Source organism: Prionailurus bengalensis, chromosome B1 (assembly GCF_016509475.1).
Source record: "Prionailurus bengalensis isolate Pbe53 chromosome B1, Fcat_Pben_1.1_paternal_pri, whole genome shotgun sequence".
Lineage (NCBI taxonomy): Eukaryota > Metazoa > Chordata > Mammalia > Carnivora > Felidae > Prionailurus > Prionailurus bengalensis.
In genome coordinates this window covers 176,105,587-176,131,401 of record NC_057344.1, presented here as the reverse complement: position 1 = coordinate 176,131,401, position 25,815 = coordinate 176,105,587, and the positions used below count along the sequence as shown (strand labels likewise).

Genomic DNA, 25,815 nt, shown 5'->3' with positions numbered 1-25,815 from the left:
TATCATATAGGTGAAAGGTCATGTTGTGGAGCTGAGATCTAGGACACCACAGTCATTTTCCACTGGCACATTATGTTACGATTGTCCACAGGAAAGGAGGGAAACTGGAAGCAAACTTGGAGAAATATGTAGTTGATATCAGACTCTTCCTTTTTCTCCTTTCTAGACTTTTCCTTCGTTATTTCTTCTTTCTCTTTGCCAGAACTACCTTCCAAACTTTAATCACACCCTGGAAGAAGTCAAGTCATGAGGAAGCTATACAAACACATTCTAAATACTAGGATACCATGAAGTACACAGTAGCAATGCATCTGTCACACCCTCATTTGAAACTGTCTCCTAAAACTTTGGCAGAGAGGAAACCATCCAGTTTTTATTTCACAAAATTTTGCTTCATTGGTTTCATGTCATAGGCCCATGACTGTATAAAGAGTCATAATCTTGACAAACACATCAGTGACTCAACAGGGAAGTGTTGCAAAGCTGTAGTCCAAACACTGGTATTAATTTCGGAGGCCATTAATGCTATTAAAAAAGGAACTTTTGCTAACCAAATAATGGAATGCCCTTAATTACTTTTCAGTTCAAATACAGTCCCTGACACCCTGAACAGACCATTTTATTTCCTTATGTAAAGTGACCATAGAACTTGGCAACAAAGACTTTAAGTATTAAACTCCCAGGTATGACAAGACATCTCAAATTCAGTTATTACTGCAATTGAATGGTAAAGATAGAGAATTTACTTATAAAGGAATGTAACTATGTGTTACATGTCTGCTGTAGCTCTGTAGCTTTACAAATCTGGTGACTTAGTTTAAATCAACTCTTTTAGGGCTCCTGGGTGGCTCAGTTGTTTAAGCGTTGGATCAGGTCATGGCCTCACGGTTAGTGAGTTCGAGCCCCATGTGGGGCTCTGTGCTGACAGCTCAGATCCTGGAGCCTCCTTTGGATTCTGTGTTTCCCTCTCTCTCTGCCCCTTCCCCTGCTCATACTTTATCTCCCCCTCAAAAATAAATAAACATTAAAAAATTAAATCAACTCTTCTACTTCTCATCAACACATAAAAATGGCACAAATGAAAGATAAGTTTCAAATCTATAATTAAATTGCTCTGTCACCATTTTTATTGGCATACTTTTTAATGAGTTTTTCAGTTGTTTAAATTCATATGAAAATCAATAACAAAGAGTTAGTTGTCTATGTGGCCTTTATTTGGAGCCTAATTTTTAAAACTTGTGTGAAAAATAAGGTGTCTGTGATTTTGATGAGTTAATTGGGAAAGTGAACCCTAAGCAAGTATTTGACATTATTATGGAATTTTTAAAGAAGAATAGTATGATTTTTTTAAAAAAAGAAGAATGCGTGGACGGTTTATTACATTTCATCATCGTCTTAATCATCGAACATTTGTTTATCATCTGCTATATCTAGAGCTCTGTGCTCCAGATAAAGTAGTTGATATTGGGTCATTACCAGGTGGTAATTATTCCACCTCTGTTTGAAGATCATGCCAAGCTCAACTGACTACTTTTAAGTTCATTCTTGAACACCTGCCATTGTATTCCAAGCATATTTGAATGTCAAAATATACTCTTTATAAAGTCAATTAGAATATGTGTTTGTTGTTTTGCAGTAACTCACTTGATGTGAATATGTTATGCAACTTTAATATCATCACCAAAGGACCTCGTAGTGAATGCAACATTTGGCCTTAGTTCTTTTTTAATATATATATTTCATTTATATATTATATAAATATATATGTATATATATGTATATATATGTATATATATGTATATATATATATAAAGTAATACATGTATATAATTCTTTCTTTTAAGTTTATTTATTTATTTTGAGGGGGGAGCAAGAGAGAGCATGTGTGTGTCTCTGCTAGCACGTGAGCGGGGGAGGGGCAGAGAGCGAGGAAGAGAGAGAATCCCAGACTCCCAACGCTGGGCTCAATTTTAGGAACTATGAGATCATGACCTGAACTGAAATGAAGAGTCAGACACTTAACCAATTGAGCCACCCAAACGCCCCGATATGTATATAGTTCTTAAGAATCAATAACATGACAACAACTTTAAAGAAAAGCAACAGCACTTGCTCCTTTCCCACCTCCCACCTGAAATACCCAAGAATCTGTCAATGATCTACAGTCAAAGGCCACCAGAACACACCTATCATCGAATAGATAGAGCTAATTACTCATTTCAGCAACGGAGAACTCACATCACAGGGAGCCGTGGGGTATCTAAGTTAAAGAGAATTATAGGATTGGGTTTGGGGGGAATTTCTTGCTCTGCATAAGAATTTGTTTAGACATGGGAACAATGCAGGGCACCTGGGTGGCTCAGTCCGTTAAGCATCTGATCTCAGTTCCGGTCATGATCTCACAGTTTATGGGTTTGAGCCCCTCATGAGACTCTGCACTGAAAGCTTAGAGCCTGGAGCCTGCTTCCGAATCTGTGTCTCCCTCTTTCTCTGCCCCACCCCCGCTTGTGCACACTTTCTCTGTTTCAAATATAAATAAATAAACAAACAAACAAACAAATAAATAATGGATAAAAAAAAGAAATGGGAACAATTCTATGATTGGATATTCCACTAAATCTTCTCTATAGGGATGGAAGACCAGAGAAATACTAAAGCTTAGTTGGTAAGAAGAAGCCTCAGCCACATGAGCTGAAATAGGGACATGTTGGGTATTTTGTGGCTAGGTCAGTGTTCGTATCTTGTCTGTGTTTAGACATGATTATAAAGTGGTCTTCATTGTGTCTTGATTCATTATAGTCACAGAGTGTCCTTGTATGATATTGACGTTCTGTGAAATGTTTTATGTTCAACAGGAGAACACCAGAGCCTAGCAGTGAATGTCAGGCGGGTCCCTAGCAACACTACGGCCCAGCAGATAGCCCTGGACTAGCCCCTGTGGGTCAGGAGTGGCTTTCCTCTCTTCCACATCACATTCAATTTTTTAGCAGTTTCTTCTGGAAATTACCTCCAGATTCTTAAGTACTACTTTCCTCTTATTCTTAAAGTTTTGATTTATTTTTAAATATTTGACTTCCTGCTATAGAAATAAGCTTTTTGGGGGGCACCTAGGTGGCTCAGTCAGTTGGGCCTCTGACTTCTGCTCAGGGCATGATCTCACAGTCCATGAGTTCGAGCCCCGCATCATGCTCTGTGCTGACAGCTCAGAGCCTGGAGCCTGCTTCTGATTCCCTCTCTCCCTGCCCCTCCCCCACTTGTGCTCTGTCTCTCAAAAAATAAAATAAACGTTAAAAAAATTGTAAAAAATAAAAGAAAGAAGCCTTTTGGTCTCTTATCTATCCCATTTATACTCATTCTCTACATACATGCCTCCTGTCGCCATCCTGGTATGTGCTGATATCACCAGTATTACTTAAAAGTAATTATAGTTATTTTTGTTTTTATGGCTATGAAAATATTATCCAGAGGAGTACTGTACAGAATACTATGATTATATATCCTTTCCTTTAGAATTTAATTTTATTAATTGTCTTATTTGATTTGATTTGCTCAGTTACCAATAATTCTTCCCCTAAATTTTCCAGTAGAATTGCAAAACTTTTCTTTGAATGGTTAAAACATCAGATAGTTCTTCGGTTCCATTTTCCTCTTATAAACAGCCCTCCTGAACGCTCAGATGACTGAAGGACCCTGGAGCTATTTTTTTTTAATTAATCTCTACACTCAACATGAGGCCTGAATTTATAACCCCAAGATTGAGAGTTGTATGCTACACCAACAGATCCAGCCAGGCGCCCTTGGACTAGGAGCTCTTGAAGCCTATCACATTGCTGTAACATTGCGACTTCCTTTTAAGCATTTAATTTGTTCCTCTCTTTGCTGGCTTTTCTATTTCCCAAGCTGTTTTCTGTCTGTTCACTCTGCTGTTTTTGATGGACACAACCCCTAGTAACTTCCCAAGAAAGTGTATACAGGAAGCAAATTTTTTTATATGTGCATACCTGAAAATGCCCACCCTGCCCCCTGAACACTTTAAAAAATATTTTCTTATTTTTTTCCAGTTTTATTAAAATATAATTGATAGGAGGCTTCATTATGTAGGCATAAGTGATGAAATCATTGGCCAGTAGTGATTGATTTAAACTCCAGCCCTTCTAGCCTCTCTGATGGTAGGATTATGAGGGTGGGACTGACACAACCCTCCAGTCTCCTGGTTCAACCCCTGACAACCAGCCCTCTTCCAAAGGGCTATCCTATAGCCACTTCATTAATATAACAATGGCCACCCTATTGCTCTCACCGCTTAGGAAATTCCCAAAGTTTTAGTAGCTCCTGTCAAGAAATGAGGTCTAAATCCTAACATACATTTCTTATTATAAATCACAATATCACAATATGGCTACATGATTTTCACCATAGCGTTAGCAAATCCTTCCATCCCATCCCATTAATTACCATTTCTTTTTCGTGTCACTGCATACTTGCATGATAGTTTGGGGGAAACAGAATTCTAAATTACAAAGAGGTTTTCCTCTGAATATTAAAGTCACAAATCTGTTATTTTCTAGGTCTTCATGTTGCTGTTGAGAAATCCAGTGCCTTTTGATTTAAACGTGAGCCTTTTTCCTTCTTCGGAGGCTATTAGGATCTTTGTCCTTGGTGTTTTGAATATTCATTATGACATGACTAGCTATGCCCTTTTTTTTTGCATGTATTTTGCATGTTTTTTTTTTTTTGCATGTATTGTTTGCATGTATTGCCCTTTCAATCCAGAATATGAAGTTCTTCAGTTCTGGGAAACTGTCTTGTATTATTTCTTTGATAATTTATTTCCTTCAGTCTTTTCTCTCCAGGGAAAAGACTTATTATTTGGACCACCTGGATGAATGACCTTAACCTCCTTTTTTCCCTCTTGTCTCTTTGTCTTTTTGTTTGATCTTCTGGGCAATTTCCTCAACTATTTATTTCTACCCATATACCAGTTTGAAAAATTTCTGTTTGTTATCCTATTTTAATTTCTGTGAGTTCTTTCCCCTTGTCCAAATGTTCCTTTTTTTAGAAAATCTTTTTGTTTTGTTTTGTAGATGCATTATGTTCTCTAATCCTAGACTCTAAGGATGCTAATTATAGATTTATTTGATATTTTCTCCTCTTTCCTATGTTAGCTCTATTTTCTCAAATTTTTTATTCATGTTTGCTTCAGTGTCTAATGTCATAACAGAGGCTTTTTCAAACGCCTGACTCACTTGTCTATTACTCCATTCTTTTTTTTTTTAAATTTACATCCAAATTAGCATATAGTGCAATAATGATTTCAGGAGTAGATTCCTTAGTACCCCTTACCCATTTAGCCCATCCCCCTTCCCACAACCCCTCCAGTAACCCTCAGTTTGTTTTCCATATTTATGAGTCTCTTCTGTTTTGTCCCTCTCCCTGTTTTTATATTATTTTTGTTTCCCTTCCCTTGTGTTCATCTGTTTTGTCTCTTAAAGTCCTCATATGAGTGAAGTCATATGATTTTTGTCTTTCTCTGACTAATTTCACTTAGCATAATACCCTCCAGTTCCATCCACGTAGTTGCAAATGGCATGATTTCATTCTTTTTGATTGCAGAGTAATACTCCATTGTGTGTGTGTGTGTGTGTGTGTGTGTGTGTGTGTGTGTATACCACATCTTCTTTATCCATTCATCCATCAATGGACACTTGGGCTCTTTCCATCTTTGGCTATTGTTGATAGTGCTGCTATAAACATTGGGGTGCCTGTGTCCCTTCGAAACAGCACTCTTACTCCATTCTTAAAAGTGAGGCATTAGGAGAAACTTTCAGTAACTTCTTATGCTTTAGATGGGGTTTATGACAGACTGGGTCCTTCACTGTTGATGGGGCATGGGGTCAGGGATGGGGGGTGGGGAGGAGCACCAAAAGTTTCACTATTAATAGATTTTTCTCTTTGGATGTTCAATTACTCTAGAGAGGAAACTTCTAATCTTCTGCCTGAGAGGTTATGCCTGCAGGCCCCTGTTCTTGGAACTGAGCAGAACGGTCACGGTCGCGTGGGACCTCACTATTTAACATTGTCAGATTTCTCTTAACCCATGCCATCATAGCACTTCCTTCTAGTTCTTGGCGAGGTCCAGGCCTCCTACCTTCCTGCTGCAGTTTCTTCATAGAGAAAGTCTCTAGCTTCTGCTGTGTAGGAGAGAGACTTATCTGGCTATTTGGAACAGAGGAAGGGATTTAGGAATCTACCTGCTCCCCAAACTGAGTTCCAGTAAAAACTGGCTTATGCTCCCCCCTTCACTCTCACTGTCAGAGGTACTAGATGTCTCTAATTCCTGGTACCTTCTGAGATTGTGTGGCATGAACTGGCCTATTTTCGTCCCTATACATGCTCTCTTTGCCTGTTAAGTCCTTTACTTAGTCCAGCTGCTTTTGATGTTCCCAAAGTTTGTTGACATCTTTTGTCTGTCACAGTATCACCCATTCTCTCTGTCCTTTAGGGATTATACATTCTCTTACCCTCTTCAGTGGCATTTTGGGAGAAGCAGAGATAGAATATATATCTAGCCTACATTGTTTAACCAGGAGCCTAAGCTTCGAATTTTACTACTTATTCTCTAAATACTCTTAAAAATTGATAAGCACACTGGGAATTCTGTAACAAAGGATTGGGGGAAACAAAAACAAAACAACTACTTTTCCTTTTTCCTTCCACACATCATTCAGTTGTATGAGCTTGTCCTAATCAGATAAAAGATGAACAGAAATTCAACAAGAGTTTTCGAATGGGGCAAATTTAGTCTGTGCTCACTGTACCCAACTCTCTGATGGAGCCAGCTACAGGCACTCAAAGAAAATAACAAAATCAGATAACAGGACTTGTAACAGTGACTCATAGTACCTTATGCCTATGTAACCCCTTTGCTTACATCTGACTTATCAACCCTGGCTCACTCTAATTTCCATGGAAAGTAGCATACTTTATCACACTTCAAACTATGTTGTCCTCACCTCCTGACTAGTATCAACAGGTTGTTCAGTCCATTGCAGAAGTTTCTTTCTCCTGTAGTACACAAGTGACCATCCACTTCACTCGAATTTCATCTCTACTCACCGTGATGCTTTTCCTGTTAAGGAGAACTGTTGTTTTTCAACCATACAATGTTGCATAGGAATTGAAGGCTGCCTGCTAGTTGCTTTAATGTCAGTGGAAGCAAAGATTCTCAGTAAAGAAAGTAAAAGATAGTTTTAGTAGTGATAAGAGCTAGTAGCCACAGTGAAGATGCTAATCAAATGTTCAACCCACCAAGATAAATGTTAGGAGCTAGTGTCTGTGGATGTCACAAATCTTGATTGCAAATGTCAGTTCTTTCCATGGTTAGTGACTTCAATTAACTGGAAACAAGATGCAGGAACATGCAGATGCTTGTTTTAACAAGTAAATGTAGCAATGGCCAGTGGTAGGTCTGACTTTGCAAATATTACATGTACTTGGGAAGTCAGACAGAGAACAAGTTTGGACTTGAGGATAGCAAATGTCAATGAGGCTGAAGAGAAATGTTTTTGGGTGATTTTTTAATCCCCCCTGCCCCGAGAAAGAAATTTACCACATATCTAGAAGGAAAAAAAAATGTATTGGTGTATTGGTCCAATATTCCGCATTTCACTATCAGTTTTATTCAACAATTAAAACGTGCATAGTATAAATCTCCATTGATCTCTTCTACTTCCAGGGACTCATCCATCACCTATTTGCTGATGACATTCAAATATGCCAATATTATTCTTTGTTTTTAATTTATAGTACATTTCAAAGAACTGTCCTAAGCTATCTCAAACTCAGCAAATCCAAAATTAATCAAATTATCTACTCACCTATTCTAACGTTCTTCCTAAATTCCTTAGTTCATTGAATTGTTCTGTCATTTATTTGCTCATCTCAACTAAAACGTTTTAGTCTCATGCTCTCTCCGTGCACAGTGATTCCACCAATGGCCAATAAATATTTCTTAAACCAATGAATGGATTTTCAATGCTTTTGATTCCTCTTCCTCTAATGACTTAGTGAGTTCTAGTCACTTGATTTCAACTCCTTTCTCAAGACATCTCCTTCCCTGCCTGTACGGTTGCTGCTCTAATACGGGCCCTCAAGCCTTCTGCCCCCTGGGTCTCTACCATCTAAACTGCAGCACAACTTTGGTCATATTTTCAACTTAGTTTAGAAATACTTAATTTCTCTCTTTTGCCTGCCAAACAAAATTCCAACTTCTTCCCCCGACTCTCCTCAGTTATTAGATCCTTCTTACATCACTTCCTCCGACTTGTTTTTGAATTTTCCTGTAAAGCCAGGCTTTCCCATGTTTGATTGCACTGGGTCATTTCGTGCCTCCATGCCTTTGATCATGTGATTATTTCCTACCCTAGAATGTTCCTTTTCTCTATCTTCTAGCCTGCTCAAATCCAGACCATCCTATAGCTCTTAATCCAAAACCTCCCAGGCCTCTAGATGGACTTACTTTTTTACTCCTCAAAGCTTGCATGACCTTTTTATGTATATGTCTGCTCTATCTCTCACAAAGTCTGAGTTGCATTTTCATAATCTGCTAGGTGTCAACCTCTCTCCCAAGTCCAAAAAGGCCCTCTTGCCTAGCCCTTAAGCCCAGCCCACAGAAAATGCTATAGAAAGTTTTCAGAATTGGCATTGACTGAAAGCCATTATATACACTATTACTGAGGATTACATACATATTTCAGGAGTTAAAGGGAAAAAAAGTAAAGAAAAGAAAAGAAAATTGAAGCAGAAAGTGTTTAGTATTGAGAAGATGGTGAAAAATATTAAAACAAAGTGGCCCATGATGTATGAACTAATATCTCAAAAAGAAATCACCTTTTCAGTGAACCGAGGTTCACAGAGGCCCTCCTCTCTCGGCCACCCTGCCACCATGCTTCATGCCGTTCCCTTTCTTTTCCTGAAGACTCTTCAAACCACAGGCAGCGTGGGCAGTAATGAGGCCTGTGGTTCATTCTTTATTCTTTATTCACTGGGTTTTCTTTCCCTATCTTGTCATCCAGGCATCATGAGTGTGGCTCTAAGAATCGCAGTGTCAAATGAGAAAATGTGATGGCTTGGGGAGAAGCAGTCTGGTCCTCCCTTTGGAAAGCTTTCACTTCATCCCAGTATCTCTGAAAGAATATGAATCTGGAATTCACTGCCCTCTCCAGGTGCTATGTTCTCTCTAATCAGGGGAGGGGGATTGGAGAGGAGGAAGCGGGGGGAGGGGGGATTCCTTGGCACCTCCCCCCCAAAGTTTCTCTTGTATCAAGTCCTGTATTGCAATGGCCTCATATAATGTGCTACCTGAAACATCAGTAGTGGCGAGAAACTGTTGTATGTGAATTTTAATTATACATGGTGAAGAGTCCTTGCTAGTTCAGAGAGAGCCATTCTTCACGTTTGCTTTATTTTAGTGAAGGGGCATTATATCTAATTAGAGAGAAATTATCACAGAGGAAAGTGGCCAGGCACCTGTCTCAATCCCACTGCAGGCTTGCTGTATAAAAAGGTACTAATTTGACTTACCTAACCAATGGTAATAGATGTACTCTAGCAGAGGACTCTGTTTTTAAAGCTCTTTATTATAAAAGAATTATAAATATATGCTAATTAGAGAAAATCATAAAGACCATCCCTGTAACCACATCCAGCTCCAACAATTAAGTAGCAGCCCATCTTAACTCATCTCAACACCACTCCAACACTTCCTGATTGTTTTGCAACAATTCAAACATCATATTATTTCATTCATAAATATTTTTAATTATCACATAGGAATCTTATTGACAATACTGTTAAACAGTTTACCTTTGATTAATAAAGTTCTCATCCCACCATAGAATCTATATTTTGTTGCCTCAAAACTCGAAAGGCACATAGGGCTTCTCATATACATATTGAATGTGTAAAACTTCCATGGAGAGTGGGATTGTGTGAGCTAGCTCTATCCCTGTGATTAATGTACTCTGTACACAATGGCACCCAGGGTGTGGGAACGCCCCTCCTTTGGTCACCTAGTAACTTTTCACTGGTCAACAAGAAGCTGAATAAACTATTATGTTGCGAGAAAGTGCTTGGCTAGCTGACTTGGATCATCTCCTAGATTTTAAGAGAAGTTCCATTGCCAAGTTTGAATTCGCTAAACCTTCAAGGCTTTGCTGGCAGAAAAGAAGCGTTCCACTCTTGGAGCACAAATGGATTCAGAAGACATGGGCTCAGGTAAACTAGGCCAAATATTGAAGCAGATTTGGAGACAAAATCTGATGCTAAAACAGGCCCTCCTGGGAGATAGCCATTGTGAAGGGGCTGGCGGGGCCACTTGGATAGCCACAGTGGTCTTTCTGGGGCAAGAGCTCAGTGGGGCCCTTCACCAACTCTTGGAGCACACTGCAGAGACTCTGCGCTCTACCTGCCAGCAGCTGTATGTATTGCTTGACAAGGAGAATCAGTGTATCTGGAAACAAGGCAAGTATTTCTTTTTATTCTTTCTCTAAGAAATGTTGATTGAGTAGTCACTTTAAGAGGTACTAAGGAGCATGCGAAGAAGGCTAAGATGGAGTCTTGTCCATAAAGGACTATTCGGGGAGATAAGGTAAGACAAATGCACAATAGTGCAAGAGATATCAAAACTAGTTCCATTCGAGAAATAGAAAGAAAGTACATTAAGAGTTCAGAAGCAAGAATGATTCCATTTTTAGAATGGGAAATTGGGAATTTTGCTAGATCAAATGTTGTATTTTAAGCTGAAGCTTAAGTGGGGTGCCTGGGTGGCTCAGTCAGTTGAGCGACTGACTTCGGCTCAGGTCATGATATCACAGTTTGTGAGTTTGAGCCCAGCGTCGGGCTCTGTGCTGGCAGCTCAGAGCCTGAAGCCTGCTTCAGATTCTGTGTCTCCTTCTCTCTCTGTCCCTCCCCCACTCATACTCTGTCTCTCTCTGTCTCAGAAATAAACATTAAAAAAAATTTTTTTTTAAAATAAATAAGCTGAATCTTAAGGAATGAATTGGATTCATGCAGCTGGAAATTAGGAATCTTGAAAAAGCATTCCAGGCAAGGGTATTATTAGCAGGATCCACAATTAAGAGTAGGAAAATTGGCGTACCTGGGTAGCTCAGTTGGTTAAGCAACCAACTTCGGCTCAGGTCATGATCTCATGGTCTGAAGGTTGAGCCCCATGTCGGGCTCTGTGCTGACAGCTCAGAGTGTGGAGCTTATTTTGGATTCTGTGTCTCCCTCTCTCTCTGTCCCTCCCCCACTCATGCTCTCTCTCTCTCTCTCTCTCTCTCTCTCTCTCTCAAAAATAAACAGTAAGAAAAAAAAATTTTAAGCAGAAAAATATTCCTGTTTTGAGACAGAACAAGCAGTTTTTCTATATTGGAATATGATGAAGTTCTATTTGTAGAATTATTTGAGCTTGAATCCATTAATTATAAAAAAACAGTAGAAAGACTGGGGTGGGCTGGGCTATAGAATTGGACACTCCCTTACACACACACTGAGAGGGGAGCAGGTTCTTGGGAATAGTCCCAATTATGGGTGCTGAGAAGTATGACAGGAAGAATATTGTATCTGATGAATATGATCTCAGACAACAGTTACTCTAGATAAGAAGATGGGTGGTATCATGAAATCGAACTCTAAATAATATAGTGTCAAGGTAAGTGGGCAGGTCTCATCAATCAGGCATCCAGGGCAGAAAATGTTAAGAAATTATCTAGAAGGCAGATGGTAGGCATTGGGGAAATCTGCCCAGAGGCAGCATGATCCAGACAATGGCAGCTGGAGCTCATACCTAGGACTCTAGTCTCTGGAGCGAGTTGAATATGGTCTTAGGCAACATATCAAGACAAAACCTTATTCATGGAAAATGATAAGGTCACAGCTACCAGAATAGGAGATCAAAATAAAGGTGGTCTTGGGTACAAGACAAAAACACAAGTTGTGAGAATTGGAGCCCAAAGATAAACCTAGACTTGTAAAAGGATGATTTAATGATGATTCTTAAAATACTGACCTATGTATGGGGCCCTAAATTACACATTCCTTAGTTCAGAATTGAATTCTAAAGATTGGAGAATTGCTAAGCCTGCAAGAAGTGATCAAATGACCTGAGCTATGAGCTATGACCTCAGAGGAGGGATGAACAAAGAAGAGAATGGTAGGACATGGGGATGGAGTAAAATATTATTTCAAATAAGATCACGAGGATCTTCACTAGCGTGAAGAGGTTTGACTTGGTTTAATAGTCCTTGAGTAGCTAATGCAGGTTCTAATCAGAGAATCAGAAGCTGTACAATTAAAGCTACTCTTTGGAAGGCTGATTAGAAAACTGTAAATGATCACAAGCTCAGCAGGAAGAATAGTATAAACTTAATTTAATTCTCATAGCAGCCAGAAAAGTACCTAAAAAAGTATAGTTTCTACACCAGTAAAAATAATGTAGCTATGGTATGCCTGCTACTCAAGTCTCCTCTGAAGTGTCTTGCTGAATTTCAGGGAAATACTTTAAGTGGATCACTGATAAACAATATAGTACCTTAAAAGGATAAGGAACAAGTCTCAAAGTCATACTAAATCATCAAGGAATGATTGAGGGAAATGTTGAGTTCAGTTGAATAGTTTTGTGGCTGTGTAGGGGAGATCATGGTATCTGCCTGCAAATATTCAAAGTATTTTCATGTGAAGAAGGTATTAGACTTACTCTCTGCCTCTACAGTAAAAAACAATTTGTCCCCAATTCCTAGACATGTTAAAAGAATGACAGTTGTAGAAATGACTTCTCCTTCAGGAGGGAGATGGGCTTAAATGACTGGTAAGGGTCTTGGTAGGCTTGTAAGGTTATCTTGCCATACCTCAGTGGAGAAATATAATTTGTTTCAGCTTTGTATTTTATTCTTTTTATGTATCTGTGTGTGTGTGTGTGTGTGTGTGTGTGTGTAGAAATGACTACTTTCATAGACTGCCTCATGAAAATAAATGAATATTTGGGGAGCACTGCTACACTTCTAAAGAAAGAAGAAAAGGAGATGTGTAATTTATGCGGCATGCATGATGAATGTACCCCACTGCAGACAATGTCCACCATTCACGATATCAAAGAAACAGACATTGCTGCAAGAGGGGAACAGAATGTCATAGAAACAGCTACTGTTTCTTCCACAAATGGGGAGCAAAGTCATTATACGAACCAGGTCCAGTTAAAAAGAAATAAAGCACATATGAATTCAGACTTAGTGGAAAAAGAAGACAATACATCATTGAATGAAGATATAACAGAGCAAGAGGAAACAGAGAACAAAATGTTCCCAGATAATGTAGAAAATGAAGATGATAAACAAACAGAACACATGACTGTTGAGAACGTAAATGGCAACAGGGAAGAGACGCATGACATAATCCAGGCAACAGAAAGAGAAATACAAGAGACCTCAGAGAACCAAAGAGAAGAGATTACCACATCCTCAATAACATGTGATATCTCCAGCAGATATCTGAATAGTCTCCTTTCCAATGATTCAGAGAGTCTAAAGCAAAAGAATAACATAATGGAAAAGGAGTAAGTAAATGTAATGTGAGTGGTGCTTATACAATGCCTACTGATATGTGTGTTTCTATAGTGATTTATACGTAGTATTTATACATGACTAGAATTTTACATTTCCCTTTCAGATCATCCCCCCAAAATATTACAAATCAATAATTCAGCTTAAATTACTCTTAGCAAAATTTATATGGCAGCTATTACTAATTTTTTTTATAGTTTTAGGAAACAAACACTCAATGTTTCTCTAGAGGGAGAGGAATTGACTATATATGGAAGCAGTTTAAATGAGCAATTGTCCAGAACCTGAATGGTATTCTAAATCACTTCTCTTTCCATTATAATAAAAAGAAACTAGGAGATTACAGAGAGTTCATATACCAGAAACGCATTTTCTAGCCTCAGATTTGTTTTAGTTATATCCTCAAATAAATCCTCACATTTATTTTATTTATGAATTATCATAAATTCTTAACCTGTATCTGTAGTCTCTAGGGGGCATGGGTAAGCTTTAAGCAGTTTTTAAAACTAAATGTGTATTTTCATACCTATTTTATCTTTGAAGATGGTTCAAAACTTTTACCAGATTCCCGAAGAGCCCATGACATGTGAAAGAATAAAAGTGGAAATTGACTGATATACTTCAGGAATTATCTCCCCTATACAAGGGAATAATAATCCCTATTTGTCCAAATAAAAAAAATATTCACAAGCCATAGTTTTCTAGCAAATATCACACCCTTGGAAGGCAATGGAGAAGAATGAAAACAATCATTGCTTTGGGAATCAGAAAGACTTAACATTTTATATCCTGTTTTATTACATAATAGTTCTGTGACCCTGGGCAGCTTGCTTCATCTCTTAGCCCTATTTTCTGCTTTGTAGAAATTGTATATACTTGCTGGGATTATTTGGTAAGGTCAAATGGGAAAATCACGTAAAGGGCCTAGCACTGCATCGCTTTGTAGCTGCTCACGCTGGCCTTCATGTTAGTATATAATTGATTTCACTCTCAACAACCCTCACTTTCTCTACCTCCCACACACTTCCAAACTCCACACACTTCCAAACTTCATTTAACCCCTCTCTGCCATGACGTGTGGTGTTGTTTTCAGGTGTACGATACCATTTCCAGGACAGCACCACAACTGAGTCAACGACCTCAAGAAACTCATTTTGCTACTTTGACCTTACCTATCTCATCAGTAAAATGAACAGGTTGAGTTAGGTTAGCAGTGAGGTCCCTACATGGCTGAGAATCTAGTGAATTTTGTAGATGTCATAGGAGTGCATTCAATGCATGAAAGACCCCCATAGTTTCAAAGAACTACTGCCCCTGCAAAACAACTATTAAGTTAGTTAATATGTAGTTACCCACTTTACTGGAGAAAAATATTAACACTTCATATTCTTATATTCAGAAATGACTCAAAGCATCAACTAATGAGTCACTGCTGAACCACTCCCTCTAACACCTCCCTAGGTGTTCCCTGGTTAGTGATTTCCTCTTCATAGCATCCAAACCAATTGCGCTTGGCTTGCATATTTATAAAGATGATGACTCCTTTAAATCCCTCAGGCTAGAACACCATCAGATCACTTAAAATATGCATGTCATGAACAAAATCTTGCTGGGAATCTGTTGTGATTCCTTGCTGGATAGTTTTCTGTAAGAAACCTATCTCTTCTACTGTTGTCCTAGTATGTATAGACTCAAAGGGAAACAAGACTAAAATAAACCAATCTGATTATTTTAGCTGCTGGACTAGATCTATTTGATTAAGCCTAGAGGAAATGGAAGCATTTATAGGTCTCTTCACTCATTTCATCTGTCTTTTAGAAGAGTGTATGCAGATCATTTCCAGGGCACAGAAGAGAATCATTTTTGAAGTTATACAACGCTGAGTCAGTGTATTCTCTATTAAACAATTCCAAAATTGTCTCTCATTTTCTGAAGTACCATTATTACTGTCATCAGAGAATATAAAAACAGACCAATGTACTGGGTAATTTTCTTTCTAAATTTACAGGTTCAGAAGTATCAATATAAATGACCCTCCCTACAATTTCAACATGTTTTGTTTTGTTTTGTTTTGTTTTTGATATCTATGTTAAAGGGCACTATTAAATCTAATCTACTAATAATTGAAAAATGGTTAAAACCTTATTATTCTAGAGCTGGGTATGAATGCTGCATTTTATACTGATCGTCTTATATATTTTCGCATTGCCAACATTTCAGTCATTTCACTGGTGAGAAATGTGAAGTAACCAGAAGAGGAGAAACTACAGCTGGTAATTTTAATGTAGAGATCTAACGTTTACCGAGCACATATTTTATGCTAACCCCTTATTATGAGAAGTTTAAATATTTTATCTCATTCCATGTTCACACCATTGTGAATTAGGCATTAGTTTCAGTTTGTAATGGACAAAGAAGCCAGTGCTTTGGAGTGATTTGAGAATATTATGTTAGAACATGTGGGCATTTGTACTAAAGACAGATGGATTCTTGTATGGATTCCTTACCTGTGAAAGGTGATGACAGTAGTACCTGCCTGACACCCTAGTGTAAGGATTAAATGAAACAACGTGGGGACCCCTGGCTGGCTCAGCAGGTAAAACATGCAACTCTTGATCTCAGGGTTGTGAGTTCAAGCCCCATGTTGAGTGTAAATATTATTGAAAAATAATAAAATCTTGAAATAAAAAAAAAGAAACAATGTGTAGCCTAAAATCTGGTCCATAGAGAGAGTTGACATATTAGCTATTTTAATAATTATTATTGGTATTTGGGGAACCTGAGTGGCTCAGTTGGTTAAGCATCAGACTCTTGGTTTTGGCTCAGCCCACATCTCAGTTTCTGGGTTCAAGCACCATAGCCATATCTGTGCTGTCAATGCAGAACCCACTTGGGATTCTTTCTCTGTCTCTCCCTCTGGCCCTCAAAATAAATAAACATTTAAAAAAATAATTATTGATATTTAAGGTCAAGCAAATAGTAAGGGACTGACCGATCTCAAATCTGAATTTAAATGTTTTTTTTTATTTTTTTTCAACATTTATTTATTTTTGGGACAGAGAGAGACAGAACATGAACGGGGGAGGGGCAGAGAGAGAGGGAGACACAGAATCGGAAACAGGCTCCAGGCTCTGAGCCATCAGCCCAGAGCCCGACGCGGGGCTCGAACTCACGGGCCGCGAGATCGTGACCTGGTTGAAGTCGGACGCTTAACTGACTGCGCCACCCAGGCGCCCCTGAATTTAAATGTTTAAGACTCTAAAATCTTTGGCAAAAGTGATAGTCATAATAAGCAAGAGTATAACAAACGGTCAGAATAAGTGTTTGTATTGATTCTTTGAGGATTATAAATATTCTGCTTCTAATTACCTTGATTAATCATAAATTCACAGTATTTTTGTACCTTTCTCAGTGTTTTGCAAAAACATAATAAACATCATCATTTGATGTAATGTGTTTGGATAATTCCAATACCAGATATGTATTATATATATATATTTGTCTCCTTCCCTTAAATTTAGTAAATGATTCAGGTATAAGTTCTTGGTTTATCAAAAAGCATTAGCAGTCTTCAGATTCATTTTGTAAAGTGAACAAAACTGAAAAATCAACCACCTAAATAATAGTGGTAATGTCAATAGTAACAATAGCTAATATATGTAATATACAATACCAACTATGTCAGGCATAGCTTTCTACTTACTTAACATACGCTAGTTTATTTAATTCTCACAGCCTTCTCATGAGACAGTCTGTGAGAATAAACTGAGTTGAATTGTCTTACAGTTGAATAAACTGAGGCACAGAGAGGTGGAGTATCTTGCCAAAGGTTACAGAGTTACTAAGTGGAAGAATTGGGATCCACACCAAAACAACGTGGCTCTCGAGCTTGTGCTCTTATGCATTTAGCTATACAGTACACAAACTAAATAATTGCCTTTTTTTTCCCTGCAGGTATTTTGATACACTGAGTGATACCAGCCCCCAAGTGTCTTGTTATATTACAGCACCATCAAATGTTCTCCAGCATCTAGAATGCCGGATTATTAATAGCATGAGTTCTTTAGTAGTGAGTGATAATGAAGAGTTGGTCAGTAATGTCATCACTGTTGAGTGCTCAGATATGGAAAAGGAAATTCCATTTCCAATATGCATTGCAATTCCATTTACTGCACGTTACAGGGGAAATTACAGAGACATCATGGTGAAAGTGTCTGACGTAAACCTTGGATCAAGTTACCTAACTCCAAATTCACTGGAAGGAATGAGAAGAAGTTACAAGGTTGGTAAAACATTGGCTATATCTACGTTTGCTGTTTGACTCCTCTACTAAATATTAGTCAGGCTACCAGATTGTGTATAGATATAGATAGATTGTGTAATAAGGCTGATTAGGTTAACACCAGTGAATTCACAATTTTTATTTATTTTTTGCTATCTATAAAGATCAAAGAGCAGAAGTTATTGACCAAACTTAGGAATGAAGAACTTGTGTCTAGGACCCAGCAAATGTATTTTCACCTGGAAAACAAAACCAAAATCATGGCTTACTCAGCTTCCTGCCCTAGACTAGCATTAGACTAACATTTCTAACGTGACGGACCTCTGTCTAAATTTAAGAAGATTGGTATCCCCAGATAATACTAGTTTTATTTTTATCATTCATGAGTTGGGAAAATATGTTTAAAAAAATGAACAATTGTGTGTGTGTGCGCACGCGTGCCTGGCGATAGTTATTAAGTCTATAAATTGTGTTTTGTTTATACACAGAAGACAGTATATGTGGTAGTTAGGATGTGGGTTGTGGAGGAAGACCGGATGGGTTTGCAGAAGGGGTCCTATACTTTCTTGCTGTGTTAGCGTGGGTAAATTATGTAACCTTGCCAAGACTCTATTTCTTTATCTGAAAATGAACACAATAATAGTGTCTACCTGATAGGGTCATAGGGATCAAATGAGTAAACGCACTTAAGATAAAAGTAGCCTATAAACATGTGTTAGGAGTTAATAAATTAGACTTTATTGTAATAACTCTGAACTTCTCTACTGTCACAAATTCTTGTTTTGAAGACAGAATATAACAATTATTAAATTAGCGTAAAGTTGACGGGAACTAAGGTTAAAGATTTTTCTGTGGGCCACCGAATTTACCATTAAACAAAATATTTTTCTTCTTAGCTTTAAGTAAGTCATCATTATTTGAAGACGAGGGCAAGGAGTCAACGTTTAAAAATTCCACAAAACAAGAAATTCTTTATAATACATCTCTTCTTTTTCTGATTTGGGACTTTTCTGAGTTACAAACAAGGTTATACAGTAGAATATGAAAGCTAAGCTTGTTCTAATTATTTATTCCAATTCATGTCCCTGATACATTTTATATTTAGTCTAGGAAGACTGCATGTATAATAGTCTGATCAGCATTGCCCTTGATTGTGGCTTTTTCATCTTGACCAGTCTACGTGACTGACATTATAAAAGCAAAACTGTTGATAGTACATGTGACTTTCACAAAATGGGCAGGCAAGATGTTTAGTAAATGGATAATCAAAGCAAAAAGGAAAACAAAATAAGAGGTCCGTCCTCTACTAAAAATAAAAAAGCATATGCTTTTTATAATTTTCCAAGGGTAGTTATCCCCATTCTTAGCTCAAAAATTTTAAACTCTGGAGTCCTTCCAAAATTTTATGTGGTTCATCCAACATTTAAGAATGCTAATTCTAGAGTCAGATAAACAAACCATCATCAGACTTCTGTTCATGGCAACTCCCATGCTTAAAAACACTTCTGGTTCCCAGCATCTGCCAAATGTGCAGAAAATGCACAGCCACCACCACCAGCTCTGGGAAGACTTTTCTTTCTTACTTCTCACCATTTTCCCTTCAGCCAATGAAGACCATTCATCTCGCCCTGAAGTTTCCCGATGACGGTTTCATGACGTGATATTGTGAAATGTCTTCCTCAGTTTTTAAACGATAGATTATTTTCCGTTGTGAGTGTCCCTGAAATGTTTGCTTATGTGTGTGTGTCTGCATATTATCCACTCCTGCTGGGGTGGAGCCGGACTGGGGGGACACATGAATAGATCAAATTACCAATAGACCAATAGAGCCTTCCTCCACATTTTAAGCTTTGGTGGTTACACGAATAGATCATTTTGCTTTCCTTCATGTGCTCAGTTCCCTTTTGTATGATAAAAAAAGCTTCAATATGTGACTGCATATATGCATTACAAATGTAAATGTCAGTATATAAAAAATAAACACAAATGTCTCTTTCCAGTTTTTTTGGGGTTTTTTTGTTCCCACTGCATGAAGGGGAAGAATAGAAAAAATGACTTTGCTAAGAGATTGTGAGCTGTCAGAAGGAAGAATTTGCTGACGGTACAGGTGCTTTAGTGTTTGCATAAACTACCCAAATAATGAAATTTGGAATTTCCTAAAAAAGTGTTGAATTTTCTGGATAAAGGCCAATATCTATTAATTTTTTTAAGTCTATTTCTTTATTTTGAGAGAGAGAGAGAGAGAGAGCAGGGGAGGGGCAGAGAGAGAGAGAGAGAGAGAGAGAGAATACCAAGCAGGCTCTGGGCTGTCAGCACAGAGCCCAGTGGGGGGCTCAAACTCACAAACCATGAAATAACATGAGTTGAAACCAAGAGTTGGATGCTTAACCAAATGAGCCAACCAGGTGCCCCTAAAGGCCAATATTTAAAGTTTATTCTGATAAAGGAACATAGGATTCCAAAAATAGTTAATATTTATGAAAACACTAAATGGGACTGTTCATTCACTATACATCTTGGGGGGGGATTTAATTTAAATTTAAAAATATATTTATTTCTCTCTTTTCTATCACGTAGTCCAAATTTGAGAAACTAATATCGACTTCCACCTCATCTCATGAAATGACCAACCCTTTGGTGTTAATGAAATCTTTCTCAATTGTGAGAGATTACAGGGACAGCAGATAGACTCTTTTTCTTTTTTCTTCCTTTTTTTTTTTTCCCCACAGCAGAGTATGTACAGCAGATACTCCCTGAACAGTGCCGCATTAATGTCCTTTCATGCCCTCAATCCATACAGGGGACCTGTGCCGAAGTCAAAGTGTACAAGTTGGGTATCTTTTCTGTTGTGTCTTGTTTAAAGAAAGAGTCCTTCACAGTAACAAAGAAAGGCCATACTCTTAAGCCAAGCATGGATTCCCGAGTGTCCTTAAATTACCCTCCAGGAGTTTTTGGCTCATCAGTACTGGTACAATTAAAGGTAAATGCTAAAAGCTGGTAAGTTTCTTCTCATAGATTTTGTGGGTCATCAAACATAGTCCCAAAAGGATAAAGAAGATACCACTATTTAATATAACAGTAAATGAATTCTTCTCTTATACTTTTCTTTTTTATCCTTTTTGTCTTTTATTTAAATTTTATTTATTAATTTATTTCAATAATAGAATTAATGATTCATCACTTAAATATAACACCCAGGGCTCATCCTAACAAATGCCCTCCTTAATGCCCATTACCCATTTATCCCATTGTCCTACTCAATACCCCTCCAGCAACCTTCAATTTGTTCTCTATATTTAAGAGTCTCTTATGGTTTTCCTCCCTCTCTTTTTATCTTACTTTTTATTCCCTTCCCCTATGCTCATCTGTTTTGTTTATTAAATTCCACATGGTGAAATCATATGATATTTATCTTTCTCTGACTATGTTGCTTAGCATAATACACTCTAGTTCCATTCATGCTGTTGCAAATGGCAATATTTCATTGTTTTTGTTTGCCAAGTAATATTCACATATATATACATATATACACATATACATATTTATATATATATATATATATATATATATATATATGAATGTGCCCCTTCAAATCAGCATTTTTGTATCCTTTGGATAAATACCTACTGGTTTAAGTGCTGGGTTATAGGGTAGTTCTATTTTTAATTTTTTGGGGAAACTCTATACTGTTTTCCAGAGTGGCTGCACCAGTTTGCATTCCCACCATCAGTGCAAAAGTTTTCCCCTTTCTCCACATCCTAGTCAACATCTGTTGTTGCCTGAGTTGTTAATTTTAGCCATTCTGACAGGTGTGAGGTGGCATCGCATTGTGGTTTTGGTTTGTATTTCCCTGATATTGAGTGATGTTGAGCATCTTTTCATGTGTTTATTAGTCATTTGTATGTCTTCTTTCAAAAATTGTCTGTTCATGTTTTTGCCCATTTCTTCACTGGATTATTTATTTTTGGGGGTGTTGAGTTTGATAAGTTCTCTATAGATTTTGGATAGTAACCCTTTATCTGATATGTCATTTGCAAATATCTTCTCCCATTCTGTCAGTTGCCTTTTAGTTTTGTAGATTGTTTCCTTTGCTGTGCAGAAGCTTTTTATTTTGATGAGGTCCCAATAGTTTATTTTTGTTTCTAGTTTCCCTTGCCTCTGGAGACATGTCTACTAAGAAGTTGCTGTGGCTGAGGTTGTTGCCTGTTTTCTCCTGCAGGATTTTGATGGCTTCCTGTGTTACATTTAGCTCTTTCATCCATTTTGAGTTTATTTTTGTGTATGGTGTAAGAAAGTGGTCCAGATTTTTTTTTTAATGTTTGTTTGTTTGTTTGTTTGTTTATTGAGAGAGAAAGAGCATGAAAGGGATAGGGCAGAGAGAGAGGGAAATACGGAATCTCATGTAGGCTTCATGTTCAGCACAGAGCCCAATGTAGGGCTTCAACTCACGAACTGTGAGATCATGACCTGAGCCAAAAGGAAGAGCTGGACGCTTAACCGACTGAGCCACCCAGGTGCTCTTCTTATATTTTTAATGACCTAACATACAGTGTTATCAGTGATAAAGTGAGGATTTGGAGCATAATGAATCTCATTCCAAAGTACATCCCTGCTTTATTTGAAAGCTTTTTTAGCTGTGTGTGTGTGTATGTGTGTGTGTGTGTCTTGATATTTATTAACAAAAACATATGTTGAGTATCTATGATAGGATTGATGCCAGAATTTGGGACATTCATATGATTCAAAATTTGCATCTGAGAGGATGGCAAAAAAAGAGGCTAACCAATTTAAATATTTATGATTATGAATATTTGGTTATATTTAATTATAAAACATCCCTTTTCGGGAATGAGGATTTAATATATACAAACACCATTTGCAAAGTATACACAAGATATGATAGAGCATCAGTGCACATTTTAGAAGACATGCTTTCTCAATATTTTCTGTCCTTCCAGTCTAGACTCTCCCCTCATGTTCTCCTGTTTCTCTCAGTTATTGTAAGTGGTTAACGAAGAAGAAAAATTAGGGGAAAAACCCATATTATGAACTATGTATTCATAAGTATTTTCCATAAACTTTGAAATTTTAGAATTATGCTAGCTATTTTTATTAGCCACTCTTGTGTGAGAGGAAACAGATATAGTCTTATTTTCTAGTTTCTAGTTTCTTGTTGATCTAACAACAGTTCTAATTAGAAATTACGTAAAATGTCTATTTTGTTTTCTAGGTCATTTTGTTGCCTACAATGAGTATTTCTCAGTTATTTATAACATTGGACAAGGAATCTAAATTCAGAAAGACTTTGTAAAAGGCGGGCCAAATGCTGTGTTTTTTAATAAATTAATTCAGTGTTGCTTCCAGTCAACAACACATAGAGAAATATATAAAACTAGATTCTGTCAAATTTTCAGAAAATTGGCTTAGAAATGTGCTGATACTTTGCATCTTTTGCTATCAAAATATAGGAATATATGCATTTTTTTCCTTATTTAGGTCCAACCAGTTGACCCATCTTTGGTGGCATATTTAAAAACACAGCAAGATACTTCCTACCCGGTGATATCAACAAGCCCGCTGATCCACATGAAGCACCCTTTGGTACATCCTTTCCAGAAGCCAGTCACTGTATTCCTACCTTGTTCTCCACACCCTGATAAAAAAAATCTTGCATCTGAGATAGATCATAAAAGAATGGCTAGTGCCACTACAAAAAGGATCATACCACTGTACCTCAACCGGTGAGCTAAATCCTTGTATCTCTGAGTTGATGATAAACAAAGAAATGTAAATAATTTAAAAATGTAATTTGATGTCATATATTTAAAAATCATTATTGAAATATCATGCAACATTTTACTATAGATATAAAATATTGTAGACCCATGAAAGGTAATGATTTTAGACCCACAAAAGGCCCAAATGTATGCTGTGTGGTAGGGTAGACACAGAAGAGGTAAAATTAATCTTTGCTTTCAAAGAAATTATAACATGGTTAATTATAAAGAAGTGGTACAGTGATTTTAACTTCTGTATTTAATAGTATGCTCTTAACGTAGGAAAAAGACTAACCTGAACTTTTCTAAAACAAAATTAAATTTGAGTTTGTATTCACCATATCGGTGGAATACAGGTGGATAATCCCTTAATTTTTGTGATTACGCAAAATCCCCACCAATGAGACAAATATACATATTGAGTTACTTGTCAGAAATGACATTGGAAATGAAATGCTAACCTATTTCAGAAATGACATTGGAGATGAAATGCTAACAACAAATAGGTTACACAGAATAATCTCGATCTTAATTCCTATTCTTTCATTTAATGCTTATTTTTTCTTTTCTAATGAAAAATGTAGAAGGGAATGTTTCTGTTCTTCACTTCTGAAGGAAATATTTTTTTTCTTTGAAAAACGAAGAGGGAGAAACAACTTCAGAGACTTAATTGAAATACTATCTACTATTAATTGAGAATCTACTGTGTACCAGGTTTCCTGTGTATATGGTCTTATCCAGTTTCCCCCACCCCACTTTATCTCCATTTTATTGGTGAGAAGACTGAGACTCAGTGATATTAATAACATGTATAATTCACTATACCTACCAAGTGACACAATCTTGGACACCCTTGCATATCTCTAGATTTATTTATGACTCTATGTAGCCATCCTTTATTAAGTTTGAAACTGCAAGGCTGGAAATTGAGATGTGGATTATTTGTCTTTTCCTACAATGTTTGCAATTTAGGGCAATAGTAGAATATTAGGTTGAGGCTGGGAGAGGAAATTAAACTTTCCCTTGTGTTAGATTAAGTGAGAGAACATAAAAATACAGACATGATCCAGTTATATATACTTTTGCTACTTGGGATGGAGATCTATTTATCTATCTATCTGTCTGTCTGTCTGTCTATCTATCCAACCATCCATCCATCCATCCATCCATTCATTTATATCTATACAGATATAGATATATAATCTTCCAAATGGCAGTTTAGTTAATCCATGTTCCTGTGTACCAATATAAAGTAAGATTTAAAACCAGAAATATCCTGAAGCTTCAAATTTAAAATGTACCAGTCTAATAGATTAAAGACATGCTATTTTAAATATCCCCTGAGATACATATATATTTTTATTTGTTTTTATTAATTTTTTAAACATTTATTCATTTTTGAGAGACAGAGACAGAGCATGAGTGGGGGAGGGGGCAGAGAGAGAGGGAGACACAGAATCCAAAGCAGGCTCCAGACTCTAAGCTGTCGGCACAGAGTCCAATGTGGGGCTCGAACTCATTTACCATGAGGTTATGAAGTGAGCTGAAGTTGGATGCTTAACCGACTGAGCCACCCAGATGCCCCCATATATAGTTTTAAAGATAAGAACTTAATCCGAAGAATGGATTCTTACCAGTAACCTGTTGCTGGAACCTAGTATTTCTACTATATATAGAGGGTGGATGGCAAAGGATTAATAAAAATAATTTGTGACTGATATGTATTTTCCATCATAAAACAAAGCAGCTCCATTTGCAATAAATATGATAGAAAAATAATTAGCTTGTCCCTGACGGTCTAATCCCCTAGTCTGAGAAATAGAAATTCATCCCTGTAACACACAGATACCATTTTTGGATCTGATTAGATCAGTGTTCCTTTGCCCCTCTTTTGCTATATTTGCACATGCCTCAGAAATGACAGAGCAGAATGCAAAGAGAAATTGGAAGCAGCATACTGCATTGTCAAAAATGGAATTCCCACAGGTATAGAGATAAGAGCAGAGGCGAGAGGAGCCCCAGTAGAAATCATGCTGAGGGTGGCACATTTTCATACACTTAATTGATTCGAAACATTTGAAATCCAGTTTTTTTCAGGTAGAAGATTACATAGTGGTACTCCAGATAAATTATACTC

At 37.3% G+C, this 25,815-nt stretch overlaps 1 protein-coding gene across 1 annotated transcript in view; it reads left to right on the top strand.

The window, feature by feature from the left end:
* Positions 1-10,161: 10,161 nt before the first annotated feature.
* The window catches only part of DTHD1 (death domain containing 1), a 64,508-nt gene continuing 48,854 nt past the window's right edge, over positions 10,162-25,815 (top strand). The window contains exons 1-5 of the mRNA XM_043572809.1: positions 10,162-10,521; positions 12,997-13,612; positions 17,574-17,901; positions 20,702-20,881; positions 23,398-23,642. Of these exons, the coding sequence (XP_043428744.1) occupies positions 10,251-10,521; positions 12,997-13,612; positions 17,574-17,901; positions 20,702-20,881; positions 23,398-23,642 (1,640 nt within the window). The 5' untranslated portion in view covers positions 10,162-10,250. The remainder of the gene's footprint in view (positions 10,522-12,996; positions 13,613-17,573; positions 17,902-20,701; positions 20,882-23,397; positions 23,643-25,815) is intronic.